The 20,342-nt window shown below is 52.2% G+C and overlaps 1 protein-coding gene across 1 annotated transcript; it reads right to left on the bottom strand.

The window, feature by feature from the left end:
• Positions 1 to 234: 234 nt before the first annotated feature.
• LOC141969775 (electroneutral sodium bicarbonate exchanger 1-like) lies at positions 235 to 12,887 on the bottom strand. Its single transcript, XM_074925854.1, is given in 24 exon segments — positions 235 to 372; positions 781 to 912; positions 1,014 to 1,187; positions 1,722 to 1,790; positions 2,528 to 2,779; positions 3,322 to 3,483; positions 3,836 to 3,949; positions 4,586 to 4,747; positions 5,154 to 5,259; positions 5,361 to 5,606; positions 6,301 to 6,434; positions 6,572 to 6,746; positions 7,211 to 7,302; positions 7,481 to 7,627; positions 8,097 to 8,184; positions 8,557 to 8,714; positions 8,835 to 8,923; positions 9,026 to 9,211; positions 9,589 to 9,749; positions 9,963 to 10,098; positions 10,537 to 10,671; positions 11,010 to 11,226; positions 12,576 to 12,659; positions 12,762 to 12,887. Coding segments are annotated over 24 exon segments (3,483 nt in total).
• Between the last annotated feature and the right edge of the window lie 7,455 nt (positions 12,888 to 20,342).

Below are 20,342 nucleotides of genomic sequence, written 5' to 3'. Positions count from 1 at the left end.
GCCTGCAACTCCTCATTGTTAAGTGTGAGGATCTCCAGCCACTGTCAAGTCACTGATGAGGTCAGCTTTTGGGTCAAACGTGGTGAGCAGCCACTCTGCTTGGGGTCAGAGCCCTGCCATCACCTCCTTGCAGCCCTGCCCCTAAATTGGCATTTCCCACCAGGCTGACTGCTGCTTTCTGTGGGGTGCTCCATAAAGATACAAGGGGGGAAATCTCTGCCAAACCCCCTCCAACTAATCTTGCTGCGGGTCCTGGCTCTGGGTGGGGCTTTACCTGTCACTGCTCTGCTTTGGGGTAGCTGAGTCGCTGGTCTTCCCCAGTTTCAGCTGAACTGACTTTGTAGCAGCAGCTTCCAACATCTTCTGGGGCTCCTGGTATAAGAGGGACAAATCAAGTTCTCTGTCTTTGATCCAAGTGGAGGTAAACTAAACACCCAGCAAAAACAGTGCCTGCTGCCCTCTCCTGACTCTTGGCAGCTTTAGCTGTGAGTGCAGCAGGGTAAAGTCCTTTCACTCCAAACACTGGAGGTTAAAAACACCATTATGGGCGAAGCTTTCCATCTTTGTTATAAATAATTCGTTTTGAAGATTATACCTCCATTGAAGTGTTAAGCTCCCTCCTAATTTAGGAAGAAAGGTTGCACTGCGGGATCCAGGCTATTAGGATGTAGTTCTGCTGAGTCCTGACCTTCCCCCAGCATTTCAAGACAAGCTGTGATAGAAACAGGCGATCTCACAGCTCGAGGGCGATGTTCAGCCCCAGCACCCATCAAGTGTTACCTCTTCTCCTTCGGCTTCATTCTTGGCACTGTCCAACACCTTGCTTTTTGGCATAAGGTCATCCAGAAAACTGAGTTCTCGCTTCGAGAAGCAGAAATCCATCATCTTCCGGACAAAAATGAGAGCCAAATCCTTCACAAGTCAGAGGGAAGATGTGGTGAGGCCAGAGATGAGGCTACATCTCCCCCTAGTGCTGCAAACATCCCACTGCCCAGCGGCACTCTGGCTCTTACCATCACGGGGAAGATGACAGCGGCACGGGACACCTTGATGGCCCAGAGCAGGATGAGGCAGATCAGCTGGATCATGGTGAAGAGATGCACCTTTCTCAAGGGGACGTGCCGCAGGTAGAGGAAATCCGGCTGGTGTTTCGCCGGCATCCAGAACAGCTTCAGGCGGTCAAAGAACTGCAAAATAAAAGCAATTAGTGGCCATCTTGGGACTGCAGGAAGTTTCTGGCCCTGTTGAGACATGTTGGGAGTTTTCAGGACTTCATGTGCAATGAGAAATCCTGGATCCCACTGTGTTCCTCCTGGGAGCAGCACTCATTTTCCCTTCACTCCCTCTATAAAGCAGCTTGCCCATGAGGGCTGCCCACCAAGCTGCCGTTATTCCATGCTGGTCTATTAACAGCCTTTGTGGCCCACTGAATCCCCCAGCAAGGATTTCCACCAGTGGGAGAAACCATCTTCCCTTTGCACTGAATTCCCCCATTTTCACAGAACCAAACACCAACCTGCTCTAAACTGTGTAACGGAGAGCGCTGAACCCGCCTGCTCCGCCCAGCCCTCTATACCTGCCGTGCATCCACCAATCTTCCCCTTACACAAAACATTGTCATAGCTCGCTTTTGGAGAGGTTTTTTCCCACGCTGCCACTTTTTTCCTGCTTCTACGGAGGTGAAATACCAGGGAGCCGACACGCTGCACAAGAGTCCGTACCTGAATGCCTCCGAGCGACGACACGCCCATGTAGAGAAAGACGCCATAAAGCACCGGCATTGGTATAAACTGAAACCAGAGAATGCACTCATTTGGGGGGTTAAATTGCATTTTCAGTATTACCCCTCTCTTCTACAGGCACTGCCTAAAATTGCCTAAAGCTTTCCACTTCCCACAGGGTAAGAGGTGTGTCAGATTCTCCCCATCAGAGATTCTGTGCGTGCGAGTAAGCTAATGCTCTGCTGAGGCTGAACTTTGGAGTTCTTTCATGAGAATAATCCTCTTTTTCAGAAAGGTTGGAGGAAAAGAGGTGACCTCACCGAATGCCATGTTCTGTTTCTACATATTCTTGTGGCACCATGCAAAAGTGACGTGCCTGCTTTCAGCCTAGAGAGGAGACCACTTTGTGTGAGGAAGCCCATGGGGACGATGTCAGTTGTTCAGCTACTGGGAACGGCAGTTCTGGGGCATCGGGAGCAGCAAACTGCAACCAGTGAAGTGCTGCCTGTTTGAAAGACAGCAGATGTCCTGCTCTGAATACCCTTAGCTGCAACCCATAAACACGGGTGGGCCTGAAAGATGCCTGAAAGTTAAAGCCGCTGCGTTGCTCGCTTGCCTCGAGCACAGCAAACGGGACTCTGCAGGCCTGGAAAGCGACCAAGGCTGGTTCCCACTGTGGTCAAGCCCCAGGGTCTGGGATCACCTCCTCCTCCGCTCCACAACCGCTCAGCCCTGCAGAGAGGGGACTACTTGTGCATAACCCCAAAAAGCTCACGGTGGTTGGGTGTTTTGCATTTTCCTCTCACCTTTAACAGAGACGTGAAGAAGACGGAGCAGCCCATGAGCACAAAGATCATCAAGCCAGTGACTCTCTGCTCTCGTATTCCCAGAAACTGGGGTTGTTCTCCTGGAGCTGAGCACTTGGACTCTACTTTGAGGCTGCTCACGTGGGTGAGGGACAGGACGGTCGCAGCCACAAACCAGGGCAGCCCCATCACGGAGCAGACCCCGAGCATCACGGCCACGATGAGAAGGTCCAGGTGGTACCCGCATCCTTTCTGCAGGGAGCAAAACATGAGATCCAGCATCCCGCAGCACAAGAGCAAGGACAACATCACAAGTCAGGCTCAAACCCTACTTGAGCACAAGCCAACTTCTTGAAAATTTAAAACGAGAATTGGAAAAGACTAAGGACGTCGCCAGCCTCTGCGCAAAATCTGGCAGGAGTTCAGACTAAGTGGATTTGGAGAGACTGTTTTTTTTCGTTCGTAAATTTCCACCACTTGCAAGTAAGATGTGACTCTCAGTTACCCCTGGCAGCACATCAGAACAATTCGTTCCCCCAGCTGCTGCTGACATTTAAAATCAGAAACGTGCTTCTATATTGCTCTAACATTACTTTGGGCCTCCAAAAGATCGCTTATCTGAACTCCCCTGTCATTCTCTCCCTGTGTCATCGTGAGTTCAGGAGAGCATCCTGCCCCGCAGCCTGACGTTGTCCCAAAGCAAGGCCTTCACAAAGCATTTGGTATAGGAGCTTCTCCCTGTCCCTGCAGCCCGGAGTGGGCTGGGGGTGGGGTCATCTCTTGCAGCCCCGTACCTTCAGCCTGTGCTCCTTCCTGTTCACAATAACAGCAGTGATCTGCTGGTCCATGAAGATCAAGATGGTGCAGAGCAGAGCTGGGATGAGCGCAGCCAACACCGTCCACCAAGGGTTGGGTCCAATGGGGTTGATGAACCACCCGCGGTCGTCTCTGGTAGGCTGCAACAAAGCTCACACCTCAGCATTGTCCCCCAGCCCAGCCCCTTCACTGGCTTTGATTTTCCCTCCCTGCCTGTGTCAGAGCATCTCCCAGCCCTGGCTTCATGTGGCCCTCTCCCGTGGGGTTCAGAGCACCAGTGTCCTCTGTGCAAGCATCTACAGATACTTCTCCTGTAGGTATCTAGTTTGGGGCTGCCTTCTCATTTCCAGAAGGAAACGATGCGTTCAGAGGTGGAAGAAGAGACGGTCACAGCACCAGCACCTCCTCCAGACTCAGACCTGCCCTGCCCTGACATCCCCTTGGGGCATCCCCAAGAGCTGAAACCAGCTCCAAGCCAAACCCTCCCGTTACCTTGAACATATGGGGGACGTGGAGCTTCGGGGATGGGATCCCAAGCGCAAAGTCCATGAGCACCATGATGACGATGGTGAGGAAAACAGCAAAGTCACTTACTGTGGACCGTACCTGGGGCAAGAAACCAGAGCTGAGAGGGGCATCGCAAACGGGGCCCTAACATGAGGTGGAAGAGTTGGGGACATCAACAACGTGAAGGCTGGTTAACACACACCCCCGCCCCCTGCCCTGCAGACACGCAGCAAGATCCCTTGGTTAGGTGCTGCCGTTGTGTTTGTCCCTGGGAGATCTGGTGCTTAATTGGGTGGAAAAGGGTTGTTTGAATTCAGACCTTTAAAAAAATTAATTAAGAAATAAGGGAATAGATGTCTGCCACTACAGCCACGCTCACCGCTAAAATGGGAGTAAGGCACCGAGGCACCATTTGTTCCTCGTTTGAACCAACTTTCCCCTTGAGCACATGACGCCCAGAAGGTGGGAAAAAAACCCAACACTTTGGAAGACATGATTTCCCACTGCCTGAGCAAAAAATTGCTCCGGGGAAGGTCATGAGGCAGGTGGGAAACACTACAATGGCTTTGCACTGATGAAAATGAGTGAGGGACGTGGCAGCTGATGGAGAGCTCGGTCTCCAAGGTCAGTGTTTCCCAGCTTGACCAAATGGTGGCAAACACTGCTCAGTGCTCCAGGAAAGCCATTTTGGGAAATGAGCGTGGAGACTGCGGCAGGCCACCATTTTCTGCTTACTCTGGTTGAGAAGTAACGGCTGGTTTTAAACTTCTTCAAGAAGCTTGACAGCGCAAAGGTGGAGAAGAAGAGGATGCAGCACCAGAAGAGGACATTGGGTGCGTAGGGGCCGTTGTGTCCACAGGCAGGTCCTTGAAACTCTCCATGCAAGTACCGACATTCCTGGAGCAACAGAGCATCAGGACACAAAGGCAGTGCACGTGCGGCAAGGAAACTCGGGATAACAAGCGGGATTTGAGGATCACGGTCAGAGGTCCTGTGACTACTGCTGCTGCTGCTGGAGATTTATAGTTAATGAGCAGCAGCAGCTGAACGAGTGACACAGGGAACTGCAGAGAGGAGAGCGGAGAGATGGGAGGTGATAGGACACCATAACACAGAGCCAGGGCACATCCTCCCCCAGAACGGCAGGTAGCCGTGGCTGAAGAAGACACCAGAGGGGAAGGAAACGCTGGAAACTCTTGGGGATAGAGAAAGAGGGAACGGGGAAGGAGGTCTAAGAGAGCCATGGCAGGAAAGGGTAAGAGACAAATCGTCCCTTCCCCCAGCAGTGGCTCAGGGCACTTACAGTCACCGTGAGGTTTTCCCAGGCGATGCCAGACACAGTGATGTTGTTGCTCTCCCAGAAGCGCAGGGTTTCATTGCTGGGATGGGCCGGTGCCTCACACTTACAGCTGGGACGAGATAGGCCAAGAGAGGGGTCAGGGGAAGGCGGTGAAGGTGCAGCCCTGAGCTCCTGCCAAGGCACAGCCGTGTTTTAGGAGGAAAAACCCACTAGTAGGTGGTGAGCAAGTCGAGCTTGCTGTGCATGTGCACAGGGTAGATCTCCCACAGGTGACTCAGCTTCTCCAGAGCCTCGTAGATGAAGATGAGGCAGATGAGGGAGGCGAAGACTTCTTCAGTGAAGCGGGTGATGTAGCACACCAGAGAGCTGGCATCGGTGGCCACCAGCGCTATGGAGAAGAAGGCGGTCCACAGCCCGATGCACGCCCGCAGAGAGAGATAGGAGAGCGCGTGTTCCCTGGGAAATCAAAATGACACAAGTGTGGGAAGGGCAGCACGAGGCTCCGAGCCAGGCCTTCCCGCAAAGGGGAAAGCAGTGTAGGAGCCCGTCAAGGCTGTGGAGGGTACATGCAGTTTCCACATACTACCACAGACAGCCTCGGGGCTGTGGTGCAGGGTGGGGGGCTGCAGGAGCAGAGGCCAGTTATTTCATTATCATCGTTTAGCAGTTATCTAATTGAGGCTAATTGCAGCTGGTGTGCAAGATGGTGTTCTCCCCCATCACCCTGATGGCCAAATACAGAAAAACTATTTGGATATTTGGGAAAAATGCCTTTCGTCTCCCAGCAAAATCCGGGGTAAAAAGTGCCCGCTTTTGTACTTGGAGAAAAGCAAGTCTTCCCTCCTTCCCAGACCAGACTGATTTGTCTCATCTTCCTTGTGCAGCCCATCTTGGGCCTCCATATTCTTGTGGCTTCTCCTCCTGCTGCTGCTGTACTTCAGTCCTAGAAACCCCAAACTCCCCATCCGTCCTTCAGAGGCCGAGGGGTCTTGCGCCATCACATACTAAAGCAGCAGCAGCGGGCAATGTCTTGGACACAGAAGACAAATCTAACAACTACCACCAAAAAAACAGAAGAAAAACATCTTTTCTCCATCACTGCTGCCTTCTGAAGGCTCTGGCAGCACCCAGTCGCGGCAGGCAGCCTTACTTGCAGAATTTGTAGAGGATCTTCTCAAAGACAAGGACGGGTCCGGTGCTGCCGAGGATGGTGAGGGGTTGGCCGGCAAAGAGGGAAAACACCACGCCGGTCATGGATGCGCCCAGCAGCGACTCCATGGCACTCTGTCCGGGGAAAAGAGGCAGCAGTCAGGAAATAAATCATGAGGGAAAAACCCAAAACCAGAGCAAATTCACTGGAGCGAGGACTTTTGCACGAGTGTTACCCTCCCCCGTGCCACCCAACAGAGATTGGTGCTCACGATGTGGCCGTCGGTCGCCTCCCCCAGCAGCCCCCCGAAGGTGATGACGGGGGACATGCAGGCACAGTAGAGGAAGAGGAAGGACGCCAGACACTGCAGCCTCAGTCCGTCCCGAAAGTCGCTCAAGAACCACGGGGCTTTCCTCTTCACATCCCGGATCAAGCCTCCAAAGAGCCTGGAGGAAAGGACAATAAAAATATAGACTGTTCTCGTGGAAGAACACACGGGAGTTTTGCTCTGCTGCAGAAGGGCCCTCACAAGCGCTGCTCCACAGAAACACTTGCCTCCTCCCATTTCATACCCAGTAGAAACAGGCCCTCAAACACACCCCTCCGACCAAAAGAAAAAGGACCCAACCTGAGAGCCTCTCCCCTCTTACTGCAACAGTCCCTTGCTTTGGGAAGCAGCAGAGGCACTTACACATCTGCTTCCACCCCAGATCAGGAAAACCTGTGAGCAGTGATGCTGTGGCTGAGCCCAGCTGCCCAGATCTCCCACCTGCCCAGCCCAGGGGACCAAGCCGGTATCGTGGAGCACCTTCACTCAGCCAACTCATCCCAGGAACCTTCTAGAAGGGAAGCTGCCTGCTCAGATTTGAGAGGCAAACAGAAAAAAATCCCAAACTGTAAAAGCTCACACCTTCCCGTTCGCTCCAGTTCATGACCGCTGTGTTTCTCCGGCTTGCTGTGAGAAGCACTGTCATCGGGAGCTCCTGGCATCTTCCTTTTTTGCTGTTGAAATGGGAGCAGGATAAAGGGATGGATTTGCAAGTGCTGGCTTGCCTTGCTTCTGCTCTGGGAATGTGACTGTGTCAAACTGGACCCTGGGAATTTGGGCCCTGAGCAGCATCCCCAGCCAGGCTGCCGTCCTGCCCGGACCCCTCGTGCCTCCCTGCACCGCAGCACCCACCTGCGAAGGGACGTTCTTCGGGGGCTCGATTCGGATCGACGGATCCCACTCTCCTGGTGGCAAGACCGTGACCTGATCCAGGAACTCGTCGATGCCGGCCACGAGGTCATCCCGGTTCTGGGCTTTATAAGCCACATCGTGGAAAACCTGCCGACAGGAGACAACCTGATGAGAGGACAACCCATCCCGGACAGCCTGAGCAGAGCAATAAGCTCATGGCTAAATGCAAGATCATTTTCCCCTGAAAATGGCAGGGAATGTTCCCCCAAAAGGAAAAATCTGTGCATCCCGGTATCTGCACGAGTCCCTGTCCCCCATGGCACACCACAGCCTTTTCCTTCCAGAGCAAGGCAAGGTTTCCTGGCCCTCGCGATGCCAGCACTGGGGACGGCGTGCTGGGGACCCCCAGGGAGAAGGACGAGGTGCAGGATGCACCCCGGCTGGGATTTCAGCCTCCAGCTAATGTGCGTGTTTGCTTTGGGCTGAGAACGAGGGGTGGGCTAGTTGGAGAGCTGCGGGCAGCTGGGACAGCAAATCCTCTTCCTCACTACTATAGAGACAGGGAGAGGAGAAGAAAGACAAAAGTGACCCAGAGATCTCTCTTATCTCATCACACCTCATCCGTCATGAGCGTAGCCATGGACCTGCCGATCTCATGGTACTGATGGCCTTTTCCTTCTGGTCCGAGCAAAACAAACAGGAACCTGGGCAAGAACAACAACATGAGAGAGACGAACGTGCCCTTGCTCAAAGGGCACCCAAGAAAATCCCTGGGAGCTCCCAGCCCAGAGCACAGTTTGAGAGGGAACTCATAGGCTCACCGACTCTGTGGTGAATTTGAAATTCACCAAAACCAATCCCAAATCTCACTTTTGGGCCAACTGTCATTAAAATTGGCCAGTGGGTTTAAAAGATACAGCAGGGAAGGGAGAAACAATGGTGAGGGAGATGTGCAGGGGAGAAACGTGCTTGCTCCCGCTGGCCTCGTTCCCTTGGGACACCGAACTGATGCATGCAGTCTGATGTTGTTTTGCTGGGGTTTTTTTACATAAAATTTCTGTGCTTCTCATTCAGACCTTGTCCGGATGGGAACTTCTGTCATGCCGGAGAGGAGGACAGCCGGGGTCAGGCGGACAAATGCCACGATGGGCTGCTGAAGGAAATCCAGCTCTCCTACGAGCACGTTGGACACTTCAGCGCCAGCAGGAATTTTCTTCAGGAAGCGCAGCTCCGCCTGGGCACAACAAGCAGTTTTCAGGCAATTACCCCAAAAACAAAGACCACAGAACTCTGCAGCCAAGTTTGCAAGAGCAAATCTGGCGCCAAAAGCATAAGAAAGCTACAAGTGTCTCACCTTGCTTAAACCCATTGTGCCGGTCTCTTGGTTCACCCCATTTTTAGCTTCTGCAGCTGTGGCAGAAGGAAGAGGGGTGAGTGTTTGGGCTGGTAAGAAAAACAGTCAGAAAGACAGACACAGCGCAACCGGGATGCTTCCCCTTTGCCAGGCACAGTCTAACGGGGCCGAAGCCCTGCAGGAACCCTCACCTGTCTTGTCGAGGACATGCCGGTCTAGTGGCTTCTTGCTCTCAGCAGGAAAGAAGTGGACAGTGTCAAAAAGCTTGTTTCCTTTGTTCTCCTGATGGTGATGCTTCTTCATCAGAACTTCTCGAACCTTTGCCCGCACGTGCTTGTCAAACTCTGTGGACTGTTCTTGCTGGCACAGGATTGTGTCTGGGGACGGCAAAGGGAAATGAAGCTGTCAGAGCAGAAACCCCCACAAGTCCTGAACCCTGAAGCCCCCGGGGAGGCCCATGCCACGCAGGATACCCTAACGCGGGCTCAGCCTTGCTTAGCAAGACGTTTTAACACAGTTCAGCCTTTGCTGCCACAGCAAGAATTTTCTTTTGCAAAAAAACATCATCGAAGTGCTTATTCAAATATCACTCCACTAAGGTAATTATTTCCCATCCTAAATAATGCAATTCTCTTGCCCCGTCTGGCCATTCTGTCTGACTCTACACAGTGAACCAACTTATAAGCAATCTACAGCACAGACTTTGCCAGAGTTTCCTTGGCCGATCGACTGCAACTCGCCGCGCCCACGGTACCTGCGATCTCTTCGATGCTGTTGGCACAAATGTCCAGCAGCACTGTGCCGCTGAGGATGTAGCTCCTCAGTGCAAAGAGGCTCTGCAAGGACACTGTGCCCACGTAGGGCTTGCTCCAGCGCTCGCCGCCATCCTCCACGTCCTCCTCAAACTTCAGCCACCTGCAGACATTGGGCACCGTCAGCCCCATTGCAAGAAAACAGCCCCAGCCCTGCAGCCCCCGGGATCGAGCTGTGGGGTGCTGAGAGCAGAAGGCTCCTCACAGCAGCACCTGCAGCTGCCAAGCCTCGCCTCTCGCAGAGCAATAGGCAGAGCCCACGGGCGCTGTCAGCATGGGGACTCCTCTCCTACCGCAGCCGGCAGCAGAGACTTACCTTGCTGTTTCCTTCCACTCGGCACCCTCACCCTCTTTCGTGCAGATCTCGTCCAGCTCGGTGAACAAGTCATGGGGGACGTGCTGCTTGTCCTCCTTGGTCCCCAGGATGAACTGCACCCGCTGGGACGGGGTGTCTGGGGGCAGAAGACAAAGTCCCGTCCCGTTACCGCGCTTGAATTTGGCGCATCATGTTCATGTGCAAAGTGAGCATCGGATCAGCACCAGTTCAGCCACAAATATTGGGCTGGGCCCTCTCCCCTGGCTCTGGACAGGCTTGCACAGAGCCTCGGAGAAGGAGAAGCATCGATTCCACCTCTGCATAGGGATGGGCATCTTTCCTTCCCCATATTTCCATTCTTAAAGCCAGGATCCCTCTACGGAAGGTGACCCTAATTCCATTATGCATTTAACTGCCTTAGAGAGAAAAAATCTGAGAAAAGTTTGGAAAAAGGGGGTCTTGCTAAATAATGCCCCTTTCCCTCGGAAGAACAGCAAGTCACTCCAGCTAGCCACATGGACCCCAGCGCCCATGTAGCCCTGAGGAGTTTAGTGAAGGCTGCGGTGGGACTCACAGTGGTAGCCTGGCTCCGTCGGGGAAGAGTCCTTCTCCCGCTCCCGTTTCCGATGCTTCTGGCTGTGGGGTCGGTGACGCCGGTGGCTCTGCCTCACCAGCGGCATCCACACGCCCACAGGCAGGGTCCGGTGGCCTGAGAAAAAGCAGCATTTGCAGCGCTCTCACTATCGTGGGATGGTTGATGCAGACACCACAGTCAGATCAGTGCAGCTATCCCAGGAGGAAGCACCAACTTCTCTTAATTTTGTGATTTTTCACTGGATCCCTGAATGTCACAGGCCTGCCCTATCAAGGTTTATTTTACCCGAGCTTTGCAACAACTGAGCAACAAGCAATGGCTCTGGGTCATTTAAAACTCACACCATGGCCTCTGCAGGGGCTTTTTTCCCTTTGTTAAAAAAGCCATAATATAAACTCTGTGAAAAGAACTGTGCTGTTTTGTTCAGAAGCACAGCACTTGCAGAGACTCACCTTCCAAATCCTCCCTCTCATAGTGAATATTGACAATGTTGCTCACTCTTCCCCGGTCAATCATTGCCTCCTCGTCGTGTCTCTGGATGGCAATGAGAAGAAGGTATGAGTTGGGGCTGGGTGTGTAGAGCTCCCTTACATCCTCCCACCCATCATCCACCCCTGCCTCCACGCAAGTCCACGAGGCCTCTGCGTGCCTCCTCCTCCAGACGCAGCCCTAAAAACACGGACGAGTAGGAGCCTTTTTTCCCATACCCAAATAAAACAGCTCATAACATCACCTATACTGTACACAAGGTGAGTCGGGAAGGATTTACTACAGGGAGAGAGATCTGAGGGTTTCAGACCAGAAAAACAAAGCTCCTGCTTCCTTCTTGTCATTCCTATCTGGAAACAAACAAAGAGGATTTCCAGACTGGGGTAAAAAAACCCCAAACCCTGCACTTTTTATCACAGCAAGTTTCAGTCTCCAAACGCGATACCTGCGGGACTCACTAGCTGGCCCTTGGCCACAGGACATGGCCACCAACAACCTCCAAAGGCCCTCAAGAGCCTGCAAGGGCAAAGCTTCGTCTTCAGCCCTACGAAGCTCCAGCTTCCCTTGGTGCCAGGGTGCTTCCCACCAAACACACCGATTTTCTCCTTGCAAAAGCCAAGGGCTGAGAGCTGACGCCCTCTTCACCTGAAGTACCACTGCTGGTGCTGCATGAAGAGCCGCTTTGCCTTAAAAGCCAAAGGAGAATTACAGGGGCAAACAGAAATAAATCCTTTGGCTTCTCTTTTCCCCTCGCACTGGGGCTGGGGAAGGGCATTGCCAGGATTTTCGTGTTCAAAGAAGGAAAATCCCAGCCACTGCATCTCACCCTCAGGACACAGCTGCAACTTTGAAAGGGCCTCCGGGAAGCACTTGGTGGCACCAGTTAACCTGATGGGCAACAGGAGTAAATGCTCCTGTCTGGAGATGAGTTTGCTGGTCCCTGAGTACTAATTTCAGAGCCAACTTGTTGCTACCTCCCTGCCAGCTCCTGGGACTTGCCCGTGTTACCCAGCACCTGGATTATCGTGCGCCTGTGGCTTTCCTGCCCTCTCTCTCACGACAGCCCCCACCACCCTCCGTCCCTTCCGAGCAACGCATCCTGCTCCCCTCTGGATTTGTCAAGAAAAACCCAAACCCCAACCTCGGAAAAATCACAGGATGAAAGGGCTTAATAAAATTGCTTGAAATCGCAATTTACATAAAATAGCAATTTATCTAAAATCACAAGCGCAAGCACGTTACGTGGGTTGTTTCGGAATGGGCAGAAACGGAGCGATTTGGGAGTCGCCGCTTTCAAACGCCCTGCGGGCAACACGGTCTGTAACACAAGTCTCCTTCTCTCTTAGAAACCACTTTTCCTCGGTGCTCCACCCGGTGACACTAAACCTGCCCCAGGAGCCCTCCCTGGGCAAAGCATCTGCCCGTGCCCGTCCTCCTGCGCGCTGGGGAAACGGCAGTGGGACTTCGGGAGGAGTTTTCCCCCTGGCTGGGGGATGCTCAGCCCCTCGGCAGAGCCCCGGCTGTGGTACCTGTAACTCTTCCAGAAGGGACATGTTGTAGCCCCCACTCGGGTTCATCCTCACGTCGGTCACCAGTTTTGGGGTCAGTCGACCCTCCAGAGCAATCAGGGGTCAGATTCCCCCAGGACACCAGTGCAGCTCTCAGCGAGTGGAGCTCAAGTGGCCCCCAGTGCGCCCCAGCAACAGAGCCCCCACTGTGGCCATTGTGACCTCATCAGCTGTGGGGCGGAGCCTGGACTGAAGCCGTGACTTGGCCTGGCTCTCGCTGCCCGAGGAGCTGCTCAGCCCCGGCTGCAGCATCCCCAAGACCGACGACGCCATCCTGGCCCTGGAGGACTTTGGGACGGGGCTGGAGGCCCAGGAGCCGTGGGGGGATGTGGGGATGGAGCCGCCCCCGTCCCAGCCGGCCGTGCCAGAGAAACAGGGCTGGAAGCGGGGGCAGAGCACCCTGTCACCACCCCGCAGCAAGTGCAGGGTGATGGCAGCCAGCCCGGGGGGGCCAGGGGGGACTAGAGACTGATGTGGGGAGCGGGGCGGTGGGTGACAAGGGTGGGGCATTTGGGGGGTGCAGGAGGAGGGTGGTGTATTGGGGGGGGGGCTATGTTATTGTATTTGAGGAGTGGGGGAGGCGGGTGGGGTGTTTGCGGGATGGGTGGGGATGTTGGTGTATTTGGGTGGGAGGGAGGGTTTAGAATAGTTTTGATGGGACGTTCTCTGATGTTTATTGCCATTAAAATCTGTTTTCCTCAAAATCTCTCTGTGCCTGTGTGGGAGGGGGAGGCAGCACAGGGGGCACCGGGAAACGGCACCCAACAGTGCAACAGCCCTGCTGAGCCCCAAATCAGAGCCGGCGAGTCCCGAAGGGCACCAAGCCCCCCCAGGGCTGTCACCACTAGCGGGGCAGGCAATGGCGGGTGGGGGCGACACCCCGGCCCCTTCCCCAGGGCAAGCAGCCGTTTGGCGGTGCACTCAGGACAGACGGCTCCCTGCAGGACTCATGGACACGGCTCCACGCAGAGAGCAGCACGGAACCCCTGGCACCAGGACAGACCCTGGGGGCCCAGGGGGGCGCGGGCACACACCCCAGCCAGGGCCCAAGGCCTTCGTCCTGAACACGGCAGCGTCCCCTCCGCGGGGACAGTGCGACGGGCGGAGGAAGCAAGCAGCCGATTCAATGTGAATGATAGAGCAAGCTTCAACTTTATTGAAAGAAATCACATCTTATATAAGCACTCTACAATAACCATGCATACTACTCACAAATCTATTGGATACATGTAAAAGGCTGCATTATAATCTCCCAGCCCCCTGTGGCATCTCAGACATGTCACAACATCTTCCCTCTTCTGGCCTGCCTCCTTTCCCAAGGTTGTTTTTACCATCAAGGCCATTGTGTACCTCAGTTTCTCTCTTTGTTAACATAACAGTCTGTTGTTTGGGATAACAGTACCCTGGGTTTTTTCCTTTGTTTACCTCAGATGGCTGCAATCAGCTTCTGCAGAGACCCATGGCCTTGCTCTCTGCAAGCCGTTCTCCAACAATTCCCCCTTTTTCTTTTTGTGCAGGCTGCACAAGCATAAATTTACTAATATTTGTCATTATACAACTATATGCTATTTTAATAATTACTACAATCAATAGTACTATTCCTAATCACCGCAATCCTTCTTGTAACAGACCTTGTAGCCATAGGGACAGACCAAAAACAGATTGTAACCATTTGTCTCAAGGATTGACAACCACTTGTGTTTTTTGTAAACGTTGCTTCATCCATTGTAATTGGTTTTGCATTAATTGACTGTGGTCGGATAGATTAAAACAACATATTCCATCAAAATCTTTACATCCATGCCCCTGGGCAGGTAAAATAATGTCTATGGCAGCTCGACTCTGTAATACAGCGCGCCTTAAACGGTCGAAGGTACCTTATCAAGTACAAACCATCCCACATACTGTCGAAGAGCAATCACATGAAAGCAAACAAACTAGGATTGGTTCTATACTACTGTCCACAAGCCTTCACACCCTCTACGGTTGGTCCCGTTATGGTGTTCACACGTAGTTCTTCTGTTAGGCAAACATCTTATTTCCCACAGTCCGGAATCCTTATTTCTTTGCTACTCACGCAGTTTCTCATCCTCTCGGCCTTGCCGGTGTTCTTCCCAACAGCTACAGCCTGATTACAGTGATGCCACTCTGTCTGGATCACTCATAACATGTCGGTTGTTTCCCAGGCATTCCACAGATCCCCCTTTTTGGTTTTGAGTGATCCAGACCCCTTTTATTGTTCAGTCCATCGTTCTCATAAAACACTTCCACACACAGGTTAGTACCATTAAAAGGATTACAATGACAATTTAAACTGTTATTCCACGTAAAAACAAAAATTTTTTAACCATCTAATAATTGGTAACCTTTTAGTCAAATCATTATTAAACCCTCTTCCTTCTTCAAGATGTAAATTCATTGTATAAACATCACTACAAAACCTAGTGCTATTCACCGGTACTGCTGAAGGAGTCACATCTTGCCATCTCAACCAGATTGTCTGATTATACCAACCATAATGACCAGTACAAATGGCATACCAAACAGGTCTGAGATGGGTCGGCAGTAGTTGCTAAGCCCAGGCAAAATGCCTACTGTCCTGACTGATCTTTCCCTGCCACCTTGGCACAACTCTGCAGTTTCTTATCTATCTTACGAGGCCTGTTCTTCATCAAAGCTTAGCTGTTTGTCAGGAGCTGTGTGAGGCCGATGCCTTCCAGCCCTCCCCTTTCTTTGTTTTGCTGCGGCACCTGCAAGACTTGTTTGAGAGCTGTATCAATTAAGGGTTAGACAAACTTCAAAACACAGCATACTTAGAATAGTTCTAATTAAAAAGAGAAGACTAATTTCACTATCCATATTTAAGGGATATGACTAAATAGTACAAAAATAAACAGTAAGGAAAATACGGTACTAACATTCAGATCCGCAATTGCTAGGGAACCCTGGATGCAGCGAGAATTCAGAGTGCCCTTCCTCACAAACTGGAAACCCTACGTGATGCGTCCATCCGTAGGTGAGGCATCCAAAGTCGCTGCAAGCAGGTCCGGCCTCCAAAGCAACAGGCCAAAATAACTGGCAACTTTCTTTGAGCGGAAACATCTGATTTCATCCTCCTGTTGGGTTCCTCCTGGAGCCTGGCCAGTACTCCAGGGGGAAAACCAAGGGAGTTTCTAAATAAGGTTAAACACTTGAGCTCTTAATTCTTAATATTACTGAACAAAGAAAGTGGAATACATACATTCTTACAGCATCTTATCCTTATTAATAACTATATTTTATCTAAACTACATTTTGCACAATTGACCAGTAAGCCTATATATTTCACAAAGGAGTTACAATTACTGTTAGCATTTTCTCCCAAAAGAATTGGCAACTGCAGTGTAGCTTGTCCTGTTGAAGTAGCAAACATTACTCAGACATTCTGCTTAAATGATCAGTCGAAGAGACCGCAAACTGTCGGCACAGGGGCACTCACAGCACCCACAGCTGGATCCTGAGTGCTGGCTGCCTCTCACCCTCAGGTGTGGTTGCACACACCTTGTCGGTGACCGTTGGAGATGAGACCTGTGGAGACACAAGCATAACCTCTTCCCCGGGTTATTAAAGGAAATGGTCCTTCCCAGTTACCCCTTTCTAGGTTTTTGTTAACACTTGAGCTTTGCTCTGGACTTCTTGTCGATCTGGTATCTGTGATGAAAAATGACACAATACTGGTGACACCTGTAACACAGGGGAGATGTTTAAAAGGTTTGAAGAGATGGAGTCTGTCTGGTATTCAGGGCAAGTTGCAGTGATGTTTTTAGCTGGATACCTTGATAAAGAAAACTGTTTTTGTATTGCTCTGACATTCTGGTGGCATAAATGCATGCGTTTTACGGCAGAGCAAATGGTTGACCTGGAGCCAAGATCTCTCGCCCCTTTTGTTTTTGCAAAAGCACTTTCAAGGTCTGGTGCGCTCTTTCTACGATGGTTTGTCCTGTGGGGGAATGCAGTGTACTTGCGATGCTTGTTAGCTATATGGTGAAGATCTTGTTTTGCTTTTTCTGTAAGTACTTTGGGTGATGTCAGTGAAGGATCTTTTCACAAAATATCAAAAAGGCTATGCAGATCATCATGAGTTAGGCCCACAATGGCTGTATCTAATTTATGGTTCCTAACAGTGCCTGTAAATCTTTTAAAGTCTTAATAACAGTTTTAAGTTGTTGCAGGACAATACACACAGGTGATTCGGTTCACAAGGTTAGTGTCAGGGTGGGTTTCAGGGTGGGTTGTGCTACAGTGGTGATTAAGACAAATTTGATGCAATTTGAGTTCCTCATTGAGTCATACAGTTACGACCCCAAAATGCAATAGGAGTTTTCCAATATAAATGGATGAATATTTGCTACCCAATTTTCTGGGCCTCTTACATGAATGAGATCCTTGCTTTAAATTGTTACAGCATGACACCAACCCTGAAAAGCATTTGAGGTACCAGGGCTAACAGCCAATCTGCTCACAGATATTATGGTCACATCTGCAGCAGTATCTAAAATGCATGTCAGCTCGACAGATTTTTTAGCTTTAACGAGAGTACATTTTACCAGAAGTTAACCTTGTGTTACTGTTTTAGTCCAAAAATATTTAAGGGGTACCTGCTGATCCAGATCCTGAGTAATTGCAGCTTCTTTAACAAGCTGAACAATTTTTTACATTTTTGTTACAGAACACAGGGGTACAGACCATAATTTTGATTTTTCTCTTCATAACCAGCATCTACAACCCCAGGTAAAACAAACAACCCCTGTAAGGTTGCGGATGACTTTTTAACAATACTTTCATTAGGCAGATGGTACAGAGGTACACTCTCCCCGCAGAGTATGCACCTAAATTCAAAACAACAATCAACACAGAATTACTGCCTCCCGCTAGAGGAGGTATTTCACCTGTGACACTGAGAACACTGAGCCCAAACAAACCGCAGCACCGATGCCCCAGCGGGCGGGCACTAGGACCCTGCAGTTCCTGGCCGGCCGCTTCCCCGGCCGGAGAACTCCGCAGCTGCAGCGGCCGCGTCTCACACACACACAGAAAGGAGCTCCTGACACTCATCACTCACAACATAAAGTGACAAATATTACAAATACAAAGATTCCATTAAGAACATCTAAAGCCTGTGCTGCATAACCCTGCCGCTTTTGGCGGGGGGTGCCGAGCGCGCAGTGCCGGGCTCAGCCGCAGGCGGCCGCTCCACGGCGGGGGGGTCGGGGAGGCCCCGGGCTGCCGCCGCCAGCTCCGAACGCTGAGCACGGAGATCCACACGCTCGTTTTTTCAGATAGAATACTGTCCCGGCGTGAATGCCGGTTTTTCTTCTTAAAAGTGTTAGCCAATTTTTATGGGGCAATCGATATCCCTGAGCCATCGCCTCCAGTACAGCTGGTGTAGTCTGAGTTTTTGCAGCCCGTTCTTATTAATGCTTAAATCTTTAATAACAGAAAAATGCCATTCTTCCCAACGTGGCTGATGACTCAGCTCATAGCTTACAGGAGTAAGAATTTTTCTTGCCATGTCCATATTCCCTTGCACCAAAGTTTTTTCGCCTCACTTTTACGTTTTTTTCGCCTCAGTTTTATCTATGGATCATCCCCAATTAAAGGAGGATACAGACCAGTCAGTCCAGATTCTTTTTCAGGATTTACAGCATCAGGGTCTAAAAGATTATCACACCATTCTGCTTCTTCAAACAATAAATTTGTCTCTTTAAAGTGCCTCTTAGCCTTGCCCAGACCAATCAGCGCGGCTAAGTTTTTTTTATCGGACTTACTCCCCGCTTTTCTAAAAAGCAAAATTGTAAGGGCTACCTCTCGTTCCTTTTTCCTGCCCGGGCAACAATTCCTCAAATTCCTCAAATTCCTGGTGCAGCTTGACGACCTTCCTCAAAGTCCGATCAAGTAGCCAGACACCAGTGAAGGCTTTTCCTGGGTAACCAATCCCTATTCAGCCTTTTATTCCTCTGGCCTTTCCTGGGTATTATCCCTATGCGGCCAATTCCGGGGTAGCCTTCCTCGGATACCAAAATCTCCTGAAGCCGGACCAGCTGCCGCAATGTCAGACTTACGAATCCCGACGCTTTAGGAGATGGCACACATCTACTGCCGTCAGCAGCGACCTTATCGCCTTCCAGCTCCGCAAAATCCGTTCCGCCGCTTCCCGGGTTCCGTCTGGTGGAAAAGCAGGGTTCGGGTAACCCTGTTCGGTGCGCCACTTGCGGCGGGCGGAGGAAGCAAGCAGCCGATTCAATGTGAATGATAGAGCAAGCTTCAACTTTATTGAAAGAAATCACCCCTTATATAAGCACTCTACAATAACCATGCATACTACTCACAAATCTATTGGATACATGTAAAAGGCTGCATTATAATCTCCCAGCCCCCTGTGGCATCTCAGACATGTCACAACATCTTCCCTCTTCTGGCCTGCCTCCTTTCCCAAGGTAGTTTTTACCATCAAGGCCATTGTGTACCTCAGTTTCTCTCTTTGTTAACATAACAGTCTGTTGTTTGGCATAACAGTACCCTGGGTTTTTTCCTCTGTTTACCTCAGATGGCTGCAATCAGCTTCTGCAGAGACCCATGGCCTTGCTCTCTGCAAGCCGTTCTCCAACAGGACAGGGCTTGCTGCAAAGCCTCTCAGCCTTGAGATCTTCCCGCCCTCCCTCGCCTCCCACCCCGCTCAGCTCCGCAGCCCGGCATCGCCTCACTGTCGCAGCAAAAGGACCCCAAATCCCCCCAGGAACGGCCAGGGAGGAGCAGCCGGCCAGGCTGGGACCCTTCTCCCTGGCCTGGCTGCACCCTGGGCAGACACAAGACTGGGACGGGTTCAAGATAGAAGGAAAAAAAAAAAAATCACTGCACAAGCCCCAAAGTGCCTGGAAACTTCATGTCTCTATTGCCCGTTTCCCACCCGAGATCCACAACCTGGGCCCAGCACCGGCGGGAAGCGGCCTCAGCTCCCCAGGCTGATAGAGCTGGTCCCTGGCAACTCCAGTGGCCACAAAGGGAAAATCGCTGTGGCCACACTGGGGGTGATTTGACTCAGGGGACCGGGCAGCCCACGGCCAAGCAGCATTATTACAGACTGAGGCAAAAAAAAGATTCGATCCCTCGCTTTGCCTTGATGCCCGTCTGTCAGGGCTCCCCGGGGCGAGTTCGGGCCAGGAACCGGGCGCCTTTGGCCGGGTCGGGGTCCCGGCGCTGCCGGGCGCTCCCCGACTTGGGCTGTTGGTTTCGCGGGGTGGGTTCAGCTTTTCTCCCGGGGGGTGTATGTGTTATTTTGTTTATCCCCCCCCGCTCCTGTCACGGGGTTCTCGATGACGCCGGCCGCCCCCCCCCGCTTTCTGCCAGCAGCAGCTTGGCCGCCCCCGGAAGGCGGGCGGGAGCCTTTAGGACCCAGCGGCGTCCCGCCGGCTCTGCGCCCGGCGGCACAGCGGGGGCTCTAACCCCGCTGCCGAGTCCCTACCGCGCCCTGCCCGGAGGTGGGGGGGGCGGCCGCTTCTGCCCGGTCCCCCGGCAGCGCCCGCGGGAGGCGTGGGGGGGAGCGGAGGGGCTGCCTGGGGGTTGCTGCCGGCGAGCGACCGGCAGAGGCGGGACCCGCGGCCGGAGCCGGAGCCGGCAAGGGGCGCCGCGGTCTCCCGGAGGACGCCGACCCGCGCCCGGGGTGGGGGGGCCGCCGCCGCCCCTGCCCGG

Source organism: Athene noctua, chromosome 24 (genome assembly GCF_965140245.1).
Source record: "Athene noctua chromosome 24, bAthNoc1.hap1.1, whole genome shotgun sequence".
Taxonomy (NCBI): Eukaryota; Metazoa; Chordata; class Aves; order Strigiformes; family Strigidae; genus Athene; species Athene noctua.
Note: the sequence above shows the minus strand (reverse complement) of the source record. Positions and strands in the feature narration are given on the sequence as shown.